Genomic DNA, 14,721 nt, shown 5'->3' with positions numbered 1-14,721 from the left:
GTTTATCTGTGTGCCCTGCAATTGGCTGGCAACTAGTTCAGGGTTTAACTCCACCCTTTAGCCTTTCCCCCAAAGTCATACTGGGGTATATTGACATAATAAGCTCTTGTCAAGACTTGATGTGGTTTACTGCAAATTTAATTTTTTAGTTTAATCAGCAGTGGAGTAGTATGGTTAGATTTTTTTTTAGTCATTGTGTTACCATATAATGGTATATTTGATCAGATATGAAACACTCATCAGGCCCTCTAATATGAGGTATGACTTGATGTGGTTTGCTGCAACTTTATTTTTGACATTGGTAGAAATTAATGAGCTGCAACACTTGAAACTATGTAAAACTACAACACCAAATAACTTTTTTTTTTCTGAAAATCAAGTGAGTTTGTGCTGATTTTTTGATCATGCCAAGCAAAAAACAAATACATAGCAGCATACTATGCCTCCTTGGGCAACATAAAAGAAAATCCTGTTTTAATACATTAAAACATACATGCACAGTGCTTTTAGTGGAAATTGATATTTATAATAATGAAAACAATAACCAGAGCGAGACGCTCAGGCGAAGTTTTTCTTGAGGAAATTGATGAGTCCGTTGGTAGACGCGTCATGAGAGTGCACCTCGGTGGCATCCTGCAGCTCGGGCTCAATCTTCTTTGCCAGCTGCTTGCCAAGTTCCACTCTAGCAACGAAAAGCACATCATTAGTAATAAATTATAGTGGTAGTAATAATACAATAACATAGAATCAACTTTGAAAATGTAAGAGTGGAATAATTAGGCGAAGAGTGTCTCACCCCCACTGGTCAAAGCTGTTAATCTCCCACATCAAACCCTGGATAAAGATCTTGTGCTCATACATGGCTGAAATTAACAAACAGGGAATCATTTAAAAAATAATAATAATAATAACATTCCCACTTCTGACACCAGAGGACCCCTCTTCTGACACAGATGTCAGAAGATTCTAATCTCATGTATTATTCCTATATTGTTGTATGTTTGCAGCATGGACGGATCCCACTTCTGACACCATTTTGGTGAGTGACCCAAGATTTCTCAAGAAATGTGTTCTATACTCACGTTTTCTGCACTTGTATATTATAATTGTGGAGCCCTTTGTTTGCTGTCATAAAAAAGTAATACAAATAATAATAATAATGCTGAGTTTTGTGTTTGTGGCATTGACGGATTCCACATCTGACAGCAATTTGGTGAGCAGCCCTATCCAACGTGAGAAATGTGCATTCCAAACCACAATATGTTTATTGTTATTTATGTGATTGCAGTATGCATTGCAATGGCCGACTGAGCGTCACCAATTTGATAAGCGGCCCTAACTGACTGCCAAAGCGAGCAGTCTGAAAATTATTATTATAAATTATTATTACTATTTGCAACCGCTCAATAACAGTAGTCATAAAAAACAGTAATAATAACCCGCTTCTGACACAATCAACATCATGGCTTTTCTCACCTATGAGAGCACCAAGCGTGTAAGGGGTCAGTTTCTTGAAGATGATGGAGTTGGTGGGCCTGTTTCCTTGGAACACCTTGGTAAGAAACACACGTTGAAGTACAACCCAATTCCAATGAAGTTGGGACATTGTGTTAAAAATAAATAAAAACAGAATACCTATATTTAATTGCATACACTACAAAGACAAGATATTTAATGTTCAAACTGATAAACTTTATTATTTTTAGCAAATAATCATTAACTTAGAATTTTATGGCTGCAACACGTTCCAAAAAAGCTTGTACAGGGTCATGTTTACCATTGTGTTACATCACCTTTTCTTTTAACAACATTCAAAAAACGTTTGGGAACTGAGGAGACTAATTGTTGAAGCTTTGTAGGTGGAATTCTTTACCATTCATGCTTGATGTACAGCTTCAGCTGTTCAACAGTCCGGGGTCTCCGTTGTCGTATTTTACGCTTCATAATGCGCCACACATTTTCAATGGGAGACAGGTCTGGACTGCAGGCAGGCCAGTCTAGTACCTGCACTCTTTTACTACGAAGCCACGCTATTGTAACAGGTGCAGAATGTGGTTTGGCATTGTCTTGCTGAAATAAGCAGGGGTGTCCATGAAAAAAACGTTGCTTGGATGGCAGCATATGTTTCTCCAAAACCTGTATGTACCTTTCAGCATTAATGGTGCCTTCACAGATGTGTGAGTTACTCATGTCTTTGCCACTAACACAGCCCCATAACATGACTGATGCTGGCTTTTGAGCTTTGCGTCCATAACAGTCCGGATGGTTCTTTTCCTCTTTGGCCCGGTGGACACGACGTCCACAATTTCCAAAAACAATTTGAAATGTGGACTGGTCGGACCACAGAACACTTTTCCACTTTGCATCGGTCCATCTTTGATGAGCTCGGGCCCAAAGAAGCCGGCGGCGTTTCTGGGTGTTGTTGATAAATGGCTTTTGCTTTGCATAGTACAGTTTCAAGTTGCACTTACGGATATAGCGCCGAACTGTATTTACTGACATTGGTTTTCAGAAGTGTTCCTGAGCCCATGTGGTGATATCCTTTACACATTGATGTCGGTTTTTGATGCAGGGATCAAAGGTCACGGGCATTCAATGTTGGTTTTCGGCCTTGCCACTTACATGTAGTGATTTCTCCAGATTCTCTGAACCTTTTGATGATATTATGGACCGTAGATGATGAAATCCCTAAATTCCTTGCAATTGTACGTTGAGGAACATTGTCTTTAAACTGTTCGACTATTTTCTCACGCACTTGTTCACAAAGAGGTGAACCTCGCGCCATCTTTGCTTGTGAATGACTGAGCAATTCAGGGAAGCTCCTTTTATACCTAATCATGGCAGCCACCTTTTGCCAATTAGCCTGTTCACCTGTGGGATCTTCCAAACAGGTGTTTGATGAGCTCAACTTTCTCAGTCTATTTTGGCACCTGTCCCAGCTTTTTTGGGATGTGTTGCAGCCATAAAATTCTAAGTTCATGATTATTTGCTAAAAACAATCAAGTTATTCAGTTTTAACATTAAATATCTTGTCTTTGTAGTGTATTCAATTAAATATAGGTTGAACGTGATTTTCAAATCATTGTATTCTGTTTTTATTTATGTTTAACACAACGTCCCAACTTCATTGGAATTGGGGTTGTACATAACAATAAGTAGGAGGTGAGATATAAGCGTGTGTGTGTTGTTGCGACCCACTTTGTGCGGTAGAATCTTCTCCAGAGCCTCCCCAGTCAGCCCGCTGGCCTCCAGCTCCTTTCGGGCCTCCTCGGTGGTCTTTCCCCTCATGAGAGCCTCCGTCTGGGCCAGGAAGTTGGCCACTAGAATCTACAAATCCACAGTATTATTGTATACACATTCAACAGTCATGTATTATAATTGTGCCGCAAATTGTTCACTTTTACAAAGACTACAATGTGTAGTTGCAACATGGACGGATCCCACTTCTAACACCAATTTGCCAAGCGGCCTCTTTTTGATTAGAGAAATGTGCGTTGTAAGAAGAATGTTTATTTTGAGGTTGGAGTTTGCATTTAAATAGGTCCTGGATTGAAATTTCTGACACCAACTGTGAGAGAGCCGCTATCTGATTGGAGAAATGTGCATTATAGCAACAAAATATTTATAGTGTTGTCGAAGTATACAATGCAATGTTTGACGGATCCCACTTCGGAGACCGAAGAAGTTTGGTGAGTGTTCCTATCTGACTAGAAATGTACATTCCAGCATTAATGTGTATTGTTGTTGTTGGAGTTTGGATTGCAATGGCTGACAGATCCCATTTCAGACACCATGAGTTGTTGTTGGAAAATATTGCTCAATTTTGTGTTTGTGACATGGACAGATCCTATTTCTGATATCAATTTGGTGAGCATCCACTATCTGACTGCATTGTGTTCCAACAAGAATATGTATATTGTTGTGGTTGTAGTGTGCATTGCAAAAGTCAACTGAACCCACTTCTGACACGATCAGTTGATGCTGGCGCATGTCCACTTGCCTTGTGGTGTAGATTGTCCCTGACGGGGTGCTGCGACTGTGCCGGGATGAGGAAGTCGGACGGCACCATGCGCGTTCCTGAGTTACAAACACAAATGATTGGACTCAATCATTGTAATGACACCCGAGTGGTTTTACTGAGCAGTGCGTTCAGGTGCAGGCACCTTGATGGATAAGCTGGTAGAAGGCGTGCTGCCCATTGGTGCCAGGCTCGCCCCACACAATGGGTCCGGTGTGATAATTTACACGTGCGCCATGTTTGGTGACGTACTTCCCATTGGACTCCATATCGCCCTGCATGAAAAAAACACTTATCAGTAGGAGGGGTGGAAGTCATCAAATGATCATTAAAGTCAGCTTTGTGTGTCATAAACCCATATTTATCACTTCCTGTTATTTTTTTTCCTGAGGGGGAAACCGTTACTGAATGGATGTGTCCAGTGTGTAATCAAAACACGGCATCTATTAATACATTCACTGCCACTGACTGCTTTAGAAGTCAAATATCCATGTTAACTGGGAGGGCTGGCAATGAATGAGTTAAGAGCGTTGTGTCAGAATTGAGGATGCCTCCAGCTTGTTAAAATAGTTGGACAATTTGTCATCACTGCTTCAAATAATTTGCTGCCTCGTTCTTGTTAGAACGTACACTCGTGCAGTGAGATAGGGGGCTGCGCAAATAGGTGTCAGAAGTGGGATTCGTCCATTCAGCCACACACAAAACTGAGCGTTATGATATTTGTAAAAGCAAACAAGTTGTTTCATAATTTAAAAATCTGCTGCCTCATTCTTGTTAGAATCCACACTTCTGCAGCCAGATGGCGCAGCTAGCCAAACTGGTGTCAGAAGTGGGATCAGTCAGACACCAATTTGGTGAATGACAAAGGAGAGAAATGTGCTTTCGAACAAGAATGTTTATTGTGGATTTACTGTAGTTTGCAGTTCAATGGCTGACGGACCCCACTTCTAACACCAATGTGTTTATTATTTGAGGACATGCATACTGTCCCCTCCAAATGTGTTGGAACGACGAGGTCAATTCCTTTGTTTTTATTCTATACTGAATATCTTTGGGTTTCAGATCAAAAGATGAATATGAGACAGAAGTTCAGAAGTCCAGCTTTTATTTCATGGTATTTACATCTAGATGCGTTAAACAACTCAGAACCTTTTGAAGCTACCCACTTTCCAAGTGAGCAAAAGTATTGGAACATGTGACTGATGGGTGTTTCTAGTTGCTCAGGTGTTGCCTTTTAGATTGATTGCTTAAACATTAGATAATGCTTGTCTTTGGCTTTGGGTTTCACCTTTGAAAACTGCATTTGCTGTTAAGCAAACTTGACGACCAGAGAGCTGTTTATGAGAGAAAAGCAAACCATTTTGAAGCTGAGAGAAGAGGGAAAATCAATCAAAGCTATTGCACTTTGGGCATAGCCAATACAACAATTTGGAATATGCTGAAAAGGGAAGAAACTACTGGTGTACTGAGCAACAGACATCAAACAAGTCGGCTAAGGGTGTCAACAGCAGTTGACGACAGAAATATTGTGAGAACTGTGAAAAAACACCCAAAGACAACAGTCAGTACCAATCTCTACAGGGCAGGGGTGAAGGTATCACAATCAACTGTTCGAAGAAGACTTCGAGAGAAGAAATATACAGGCCATACCACAAAATGCAAACCACTCATCAGCAAGAAGAATCGGAAGGCCAGATTGGATTTTGGAAAGAAGTACAGAGATGAGCCACAACATTTTTGGAACAAAGTTTTATGGACTGATGAGACCAAGATTAACCTCTACTAAAGTAATGGAAAGGCCAAAGTATGGAGGAAGAAAGGATCTGCTTCTGATCCAAAACACACAAGCTCATCTGTGAAGCATGATGGAAGTAATGCCATGGCTTGGGCTTGCTTCTGGAAAGGGCTCACTAGTCTTTATTGACGAAGTAACTTATGATGGTAGCAGCAGAATGAATTCTGAAGTCTACAAAACCATTTTGTCTGGCAGTTAACAGAAAAATGCATCCAAACTAATCGAGAGAAGCTTCATCATGCTACAAGACAATGACCCAAAACACAATGCCAACACAACAAAGGACTTCATCAGGAGGAAAAAAGTGGAAGGTCTTAGACTAGCCAAGTCAATCACTGAACCTTAACCCAATAGAGCATGCATTTTATTTCCTGAAGGGAAGCCAGAAAAAAAAAACCAAGAACCTGATAGAGGCTGCAGTAAAGGCCTGTAAAAGCATTTCAAATGAAGAATTCAACAGTCTGGTGAAGTCAATGGGTGATGCAGTTATTGCAAGTAAGGGTTATGCCACCAAATATTAAATGTTATTCACTTTAAGTTAATTTAATAATGTCTGTTCCAATAGTTTTGCTCACTTGAAAAGTGGGTGGCTTCAAACAAAAGGTGCTCTGTCCTGAGTTGTTTAACACATCTAGATGTAAATACCATGAAATAAAAGCTGGATTTCTGAACTTTTGATCTGAAACCCAAATGTCTTCAGTATACAACAAAAACTAAGGAAATGACCTTGCCCTTCCAATACTTTTGGGGGGGACTGTATTGTGGTGATTTGAAATATGAAAATATTGTTTTATAATCTTATTTTTTGGAATAGATTGAGTCTCTGGACTCTCTCCGTCCTTTCGCTGCAATTTTCAATGGAAACAGAAAGGCAAGCTTTGTTAAAAAAAGTAATAAGGAAATAATTGTACCCCACAAATTCTGTTTTAATTTAAACTTTAGCAAATGACAATTATTCTTTTTTTTAAGCGATGAAGTCAACCTGCTGGAAGTAGGCGGCAAAGCGGTGCATGTAATGGTCGTAGGGCAGCATGGCGTGAGTCTCCGTGTGGAAGAAGTTGATGTACCAGATGCCCAGCAGAGCCAGCAGCACCGGAGCGTTTTTATCCAGGGGAGCTGTGCGGAAGTGCTTGTCCTGCAGGGGGAAAATTGTGCAGGCGTACCTGATGTTAAGAGTGTTTTTTTTTTTTTCATGTTCTCTGCACGTAACCTGGACCTCCGGGATGACCTACCATCCAATGGGCGCCTGCCAGGAGCTTCTCAAAGTTGTCAAAGCCTAATGAAAAGAAAAACATTTGACGTCATCAAAACAAGAGCATGCCACTCTCTGCTCTTGTGATCACAGTTGCAAAAAATGGCTTCCAGAATTCATCCTTTATTGGGCACTCATCAGAATTCAAAATAATAATTAATAATAAATAATAAAGCTAAATAATAAAATACTGAATAATTATTGTAACGCATTACAAGAATTAATGATTGCATAATATAATACTTTTCTTTCATTAAAATGTGTTTTTTAAATTCATGTATTATAGCTAATACATTTATTTTATTATAAATTTTTATTTTTAAATGTTATTTTTGTAGTTGTGCAATATAATTTATAGTATAATAAGTATTTGAATGTATAAAACATGTTCATTTATTATTATTTTATCATACATACACACATACATATTTACATATATATAATTCCATGGTATAAATTTTTTTTAATATACAGCAGTGTGTGTATGTATAATATACACATCTTATATTTCTATAATACAATCATAATATTCTTCTTTACATATAAATTATTGTATGATAAAATAATAATCAAATATGAGAAAATAATTATAGTTGAAAGATTATATAATAATGAGGCCAAAATTATAATAAAAATAATTATTACACCCTGAACTGGTCAGCAGTCAGTCGCAGGGCACATATAGACACGGACAACCATTCGCACCGTCACTGAGTGGGAACTGAACCCACGCTGCCCGCACCAAAGTCAGGCAAGTGTACAACTACACCATCAGTAACAATAATTACTATTATGACTGTAAAAGAATATTTTTTTACTATTGCTACTTATTTTATAATTGTTAATAGTATTTATACTATCATATAGTTTAAGAGTTACCTTTCATTATACAGTATGTGATTATAAATTTGCGAGTTTTATTGTGTTTTATGTGTAACATTTATCTTATTTAGTGGCTGAGGGAAAAAAAAATCATAATGTTAAAATGGTTCCTTGCCCAGTAACGGCCACATAATAATTTTTGAAGTACGTACCAATGTGCAAGGCAATAGCCATTCCAATTGCTGACCACAAGGAGAAACGCCCTCCAACCCACTGAAAGGATCAAACATATCACTAAAAAATGCATTTCAACTCAAATCAAAAGAGATAGCCAAAACGTGTCATGGTGACATAAAGGCCATATTGTGGCCGCTGCACTTAAAATAGCAACTAAAGGCCTGTGACCTTTATCTATGGGCCAGCCTGTACAGTAACCTCTGCAAGGGAGAAGGTCGCCACCAATAATAACAACTGAGGGGGAGGCACAAGGGGAGGGCCTCTGATTACTCGGCAGCTGCGGGCCGGGCCCCAGCACCGTCTTGGTCAAACAGTTTTGCTTAAATATAGCCGCGATACGGAAAGAGCACTCACGTCCCAGAACTCAAACATGTTCTCTGTGTCGATGCCGAAGTCCTTCACTTTGGGCTGGAAGACACAAGGGTGGCAATTAGGTGGGTGGGTGGATGGATGGATGGATGGATGATCGGATGGATGGATGGATAGATAGATAGATAGATAGATAGATAGATTTGGGTGACTTACGCCATTGGTGGATAGAGCGACAAAGTGTTTGGCCACAGCACTTTTCTATGGAAAAATTACAAAGTCGTTAATGGTTGTTTTTTTAGCCAACATGAGATGGATGCAAGGCTGCCGCCTAAGCCCACACTCACGTACGTCTTTAGCGTGCTCCAGGAACCATGCTTTGGCCGACTCGGCGTTGGTGATGGTCTCCTGGGTGGTGAAGGTCTGACAAAAATCACCAAGGGGAAGACAAAACTACCATTAAATGGAAAAAACGTATGTACATAGTAGGTGTGTGTGGAAGCCTCTAAATTGTCTATGATGTGAAGAAGCATGATTAATTGAAGGCCATTTATAGTCTTTGATGTTTACACAAACACATTAAAAGGTCGTCGTCTCTGAATTGTCTTTGCTATAATTTTTTTTTTAAAAACTACATTCGGTGACTTGAAGACTAAATTGTATTTCATGTTTATGAAAACAAATTTTGGTTCATGGACGACTCCAAATGTCTTAGGTTGATACCAAAACATTTACTTTGAGTGCATCGAGGGCTCTAATTAGTCTTTGGTATATTACAAAAAACTTACTTTAGGTAAATCAAAGGCTTCATCCTCAATGTTCCCAGAAATATTTTAGTTTCATTGAAGACCCCAAATTTTCTTTGATTTTTTAAAATGAAAATAATCATGTTAGGGTAATGGTAAGCGGAACAGAAAATGGATGGATGGATGGATAATTGAATACTCCAACTTGTTTTTGATGTTTATAGAAACACATTAGTTTTATCAACGGCTCTGACATGTCTTCGATGTTTACGAAAAAGCATACGTGAGGTTCATTGACGACTCCACCTTGTCGTCGATGTTTTGTAAATACTTACTTTAGGATCATCAAAGGATCTAATTTGTATTTGATGTTTACCAAAAATACACATACTATGGGTCCATAGAAGACTCCAAATTGTCTCTTGCGTTTTACAAAAACACTTAGCTTTAGGTGTGTCAAAGGCTCAAATTTGTCTTTGATGTTTACAAAATGTTAGGCTTGTTGATGACACTTAATTGTATCCAAGGTTTATAAAAACTCGTTAGGTTCATCAAAGACTTCATGTTTTTGATGCGTTACAAAAACATGCCAAACTTTCTCTGATGGTTACACGAAATTGTCTTTGATGTTTTACAAAAACAGGTTGCAAACCCCCCCCCCCCTTCCGTTGGATCCCTACAGCACCTTGGAGGCAATGATGAAGAGCGTGGTCTCGGCGTTGAGCTGCGCTAGCGTCTTGGCGATGTGCGTCCCGTCAATGTTGGACACAAACCACACGGCAGGCCCGTCCTTAGAGTACGGTTTCAGGGCCTCGGTCACCATCAGGGGCCCCTGCCGTTCGACAGATCATGTTAAATGTTAAGTACGCACACTACTACCTTTGGGGTATTCAGCTTTTGGCTGAAATTTCAGGATTATCCTAAATTGTACTAAAACCTTTGCAGTTTTTTTGACCTCTTCTAAACTTTTGAATGCATGTTCAGCTGTTCAATGTTTCAATACTTCTTCTACTTACACAACTTGCTGTCCTCTAACAAGGAGCTGAACATCAAAATTCATAACACGTTTTTGATCCACGAACAGACTAATAGATTTCCTGCTTTAGTTCATTCATTTTGAATAGTCCTCTTCCTCATGCTGATCACATTTTGACATCATCAGACCAAGATGACACCTAATAAATGATCAACATTGCAACCACTTCAGGGTGTACCCCGCCTCCTGCCCGATGATAGCTGGGATAGGCTGCGGCACGCCCGCGACCGTAGTGAGGAGAAGCGGCCCAGAAAATGGATGGATGGATGGATTACCTCGCCATTGTGAGGCTTCAAACAGGATGTTTTCAGAGGGTAGTGGACACTGAGCTTAGTGTGTCACAGAACTTAGCGATACAGAGGCTGGAAGACTCAAAGAAAGGCATTGAACTAGACGTTGTGGTAATTTCTGTTTGTGCATGTGAGCTGAAGAAATAAAGTATCTGACTCAGACACGTGTCTCTAAGAATATTTATTATCTTAGTGGTCAGAGAGAAAACAAGTCGAAAAGGAATGCGTTCCTGTCTCCGTAATTTCCGACTCGCATCATAACAGTCTGTGTATACCTTGACTTGAGAGAGGGAAGGCCCCTCCCAAATACCAAATACCGAGCAGAGCAGAGCACTAACAGATTACTCTCAGAAACCAAACAAGGCAACTCACTAAGCACCTTGCTATCTTGAAGTTTTGAAGAGCATGGGCGACAGTTTTATTGTCTGCATACTTCCCTCGTCTGCTGCCCCCAAGATGAGGGAGGAGTTGCTCTTATTACGTTTCGAAGGAAAGACGTTTACAAAGCTTTCGTTCATGGTTTGCTTTTAACAATTTTACCATTACAACTTCCTTGGAAATTTTTATGGCTCAACCTGTTGTGAACTTTGCCGTTAGCTCCCTGTTTGAGAACAGTAGGTTGTAGAAAAAGGATTGCATGAGACATTTATCAGTCGGACACATCCATTCAAAAGTTTAGAGAAATTCAAATTAAGTTGACCTGCAAATGTTAAAGTGCATTTTATGTTCATCCTAAAAATTTCACCCGAAAGAAGAATATCTAATACTTTTTGTGAGTAGTAAAAAGGTTTACTCACAAGATCCGATCCTCCTATCCCAATATTAACGACGTCTGTGATGCTCTTCTCCGTGTAGCCCTTCCACTGACCGCTACGAACCCTCTGCAGGAAAAACACACAGTGAACCAGATGTGACTTCAATTTTCTTTACATGGTATTTTCTATGACATTTTACTCACATGACAGAAGTTCTTCATCTTGTCCAGAACCTTATTAATATCTGGCATTACATCTTTGCCATCCACCATAACGGGAGTGTTGGAGCGGTTTCGCAGAGCCACGTGGAGCACAGCGCGACCCTAAAGCACAGTCACACATTTATATATCAAACCAGAGTTCACAAGTCACTTTTTTACATTTCAGCTTCTTCTGCAGATGTTCAATAGGGTTTCGATCAGGGCTTTTCACAATGGTTCCATGTTTTGGCTGTTTGTAGCTGTGTGTTTTGGGTCCTTATCCTGTTGGCGGATAAATGACGTACAGCTGAGATCAAGCTTTGTGACACTGGGCAAGGCAGTGCATTTCACTCCAGAACGTCTTGGGTAGACTTGAGAATTATTTGTAGCCTGCACAGATTTGAGATATCGTGTGGTGGATGCTGTACAATACAGTGGCCCTATTTCTGCAGCCGTAAAAAAAAAGGAATCATGAGACTTGCCAAATAGCTCCAGATTGCCTTAATATTTGACATTTCATTGTACCCTGCGTAACTCTGAATAGTCACGCGTTTAAGGGTGGAAAATGCAATTTTTACAGGCAGTGTGAAAGGGGCTTGTGACTACACCGCCATGGGCGACAAAGCCCATCTTGTTGTATGCATCAGCCCTGCAGAAGGTCTGCTCAAGTCAGGAAGATGATGACATCATGAACACTGAGCACCTCAGTGAAATTGATCTTGTCTCCGGTGAACATGGTCTCTCTGGCCGCTTCCATGCCTCTCGACTTGGCCTGCCGAAGACAAACCACACGGTGCATTTAAGGTCACCGCAAATGTTGGGATTTCCAAAGAACAACAACCTACCAGGTCAACCAGCATCTTCATGACTTCTTCGGTGATGAGGTTCTTGGAGTAGTCCAGCAGGACGTCTCCATCGTCGGTCTGCAGTGTGAGGCTGCACAAACCACAGGTGGGACTAAGTCACATACAGTCTTGTGCATGTCACAAGTAAGTCTCAAGTCTTAGTTTTCAAGTGTCAAGCAAGTCCTAAGTTACTGTGGCAAAAATCAAGCAAGTCATTTGAGTCACCACTGAATTTCAAGCAAGACGAGTCAAGTCATTACTTGACTGGCAAGTCATAAGTCATACAGTGCAGTCTCGCTCAGATACAACATACCTTATTCTGAGTTACAAGTCATCACTTGGTCATTTTTTTGCCTTGCGTCGCAATCCAGAATTTCAGATATGCGCTTGCTTCAGATACGAGTAAAATGAAATTTAAAAAAATGGCACAATGAAGGTACTGTCACGCCCTCGCATGTGGGCAAGGAGACCCACTGTCGCCGAAGCCCTGTCAGCCATTAATTGAAAGGGACAAACAGTTAAACACACGAATACAAAATGAAAACACTTGCAAGGAGCTGCTGCCAGCCACAACTCCAGCTACTTATTCATTCACTAGGCCATGCAACTTAAATGCACACATCCAACATGCAGCTACTACAGTAAGTACAGTAATTGCATTTTATAAAACTATTCTCTTCTCATGTTTTTGTACAACACATTAAAAACAAAAAATGGTGGTGCTTTTTGGGGGGCTGGAACCAATTAGTGGCGTTTCGATTCATTTGAAAGGGAAATATTTATGAGGAAATTGAGCTTAGTCACCAAACAAATTAAACTTGTAAGTTAAGGTACCATTGTAAACGTATGTTTAAGGAACATTTGTATTAGTTTTTTTTTTTATTAGTTTTTTTTACTGCTGTAACACCTCTCTTATCTTATATTTGCACATTAGCCATTTTGCACTTTGCATCTGTACTTGTGTTAGTTAGCTGTTTTAACACATCTCAAATCCAGTCACTTGAATACCAAGTCAAAGTCATGTTGAGTCTTTCATTAGTTTTGGGCAAGCAAGACCCAAGTTCTAAAATTAGCAACTTAAGTCTGACTCAGGTCAAGTCATGTGACTTGAGTCCCCCACCTGTGACACAAGTGCAACATGATGAAGCGCAAGAACCCGCTTTATTAGGAAGGCCTCCCACCTGAATTTGTGGAACCTCTCCTTGTCGCCGTCAAACATGTGCCTCATGTTGAGGTTCAAGGCGTGGGCCGTGTACCATTGTTGCAGCCGCTCGAAGACGGGGTCCTGTGTGAGTCCCATGTTGTGGAGTCCGGAGGTGGGCTGAGTGGGGCAGAGGGGGTGAGTGCAAAAGCTTTTTGAAGGTCCACCAGGGCCCCTCCTACTCTTACTATATTCAGGGTTGGTGCATGCATTTCACACCTCCTCCCCCCTGGGTGTCATCCAGGGTTTGCGTGTTTGGCACAGGTGGCAAGAGTACTGTACTCACACTCTGCACTGAAGTGGAAGTACAGATTAAAAAAAAAAAAAAAAAAACACTGGTAAAGTAGACATACTCATTCAACTCTTTTGTAAAGTAAGAGTCAAAAAGTAAAAACAGTACAAAAGTGAACAATAATTCATACTGTCAATTATACTGTATACAATACCCATTTTGATAACATGATGAAATTTAAAGAAAACAAAATCACCGGACACAACTTTGCTCCAAGCTAAATTCTGCCAGGATAATTAAGACTGAACTAAAGAACATGTCCCGTGTGAGCAAAACAAAACATAGTCAAAAATGTTAATTTAGCCAATGCCAACAACCGGAAAAAAATCCACCTTACCTGTATGTGTTATTTCATATTTGATGAAGGATTTCCAGGAGTTGGTCGTTTTTAGGCTGGTACAAGCCACAACACATTTGCCATGAATCATTCTTGTATGAAACGAGTTTCTTAAATAAGGCCATAGATGGGGAATATCTTGCATTTCTGAATCTCGTTTGCGTCATCATTTTTAATGTTCATGTGCCTCCATCTCTCTGCTGTCCATGTTCTTCCGATTTAAAAGTCTCTGAGATTTCAATCAATCAAAAAGTATAACAAAGGAAAGAGTAGAAAGTACAGACAATTTGAAATCGGGTTTTTCCCCCTGTTTCAGTGCGTATGAGTTAAGTTAAATATATATTTAAATTATATTCCATTCTATCTATGTTTTAACTGAAAGTATTCAGGTGAGGGGCCGAATGAGGCCTTGCTGGTGGGATTTGTGGAGCAGCTCGCCCCCTACCGACCGTTCGGCCGCCAAACAACGTGAACTTGGTGCAACAGTCTTGATCCAACGTTAGAGGGCGAGAAAGACACAGTCTTTGTGACGACCCGTTCTTTTAAGTGATGATTCCTTTTCGCTGCCTCTGTTTTAGTCTATTAC

The 14,721-nt window shown here is 40.1% G+C and overlaps 1 protein-coding gene and 1 long non-coding RNA gene across 2 annotated transcripts; one reads left to right on the top strand and one right to left on the bottom strand.

The window, feature by feature from the left end:
• Positions 1–265: 265 nt before the first annotated feature.
• gpib (glucose-6-phosphate isomerase b) lies at positions 266–13,646 on the bottom strand. Its single transcript, XM_061765517.1, has 18 exons — positions 13,487–13,646; positions 12,306–12,396; positions 12,164–12,232; positions 11,464–11,583; positions 11,303–11,386; positions 9,865–10,011; positions 8,785–8,856; positions 8,650–8,694; positions 8,479–8,532; positions 8,100–8,160; positions 7,046–7,089; positions 6,796–6,948; positions 4,164–4,293; positions 4,001–4,077; positions 3,199–3,327; positions 1,477–1,552; positions 797–863; positions 266–682 (listed from the first exon to the last, which is right to left on the bottom strand). The coding sequence occupies exons 1-18, from the start codon at positions 13,603–13,605 to the stop codon at positions 559–561; spliced, it is 1,662 nt and encodes a 553-aa protein (XP_061621501.1). The 5' UTR covers positions 13,606–13,646; the 3' UTR covers positions 266–558.
• LOC133474147 (uncharacterized) lies at positions 8,769–10,667 on the top strand. Its single transcript, XR_009787368.1, has 3 exons — positions 8,769–8,907; positions 9,823–10,037; positions 10,387–10,667. It is a non-coding gene; the product is annotated as an uncharacterized LOC133474147 (long non-coding RNA).
• Positions 13,647–14,721: the final 1,075 nt, after the last annotated feature.

The sequence above is a fragment of the Phyllopteryx taeniolatus genome, chromosome 2, assembly GCF_024500385.1.
Source record: "Phyllopteryx taeniolatus isolate TA_2022b chromosome 2, UOR_Ptae_1.2, whole genome shotgun sequence".
Classification (NCBI taxonomy): domain Eukaryota; kingdom Metazoa; phylum Chordata; class Actinopteri; order Syngnathiformes; family Syngnathidae; genus Phyllopteryx; species Phyllopteryx taeniolatus.
Note: the sequence above shows the minus strand (reverse complement) of the source record. Positions and strands in the feature narration are given on the sequence as shown.

Bases quoted from the DNA above. Each gene is read 5' to 3' on its own strand.
- gpib (XM_061765517.1), bottom strand. From the start codon at position 13,605: ATGGGACTCACACAGGACCCCGTCTTCGAGCGGCTGCAACAATGGTAC. The intron at 8,533-8,649 runs GTAAGTCACCCA...TGTGTCTTCCAG, and splicing joins TCGCTCTATCCACCAATGGC to CCCAAAGTGAAGGACTTCGG. The intron at 1,553-3,198 runs GTGGGTCGCAAC...TTTCTTACCAAG, and splicing joins AGAAGATTCTACCGCACAAA to GTGTTCCAAGGAAACAGGCC.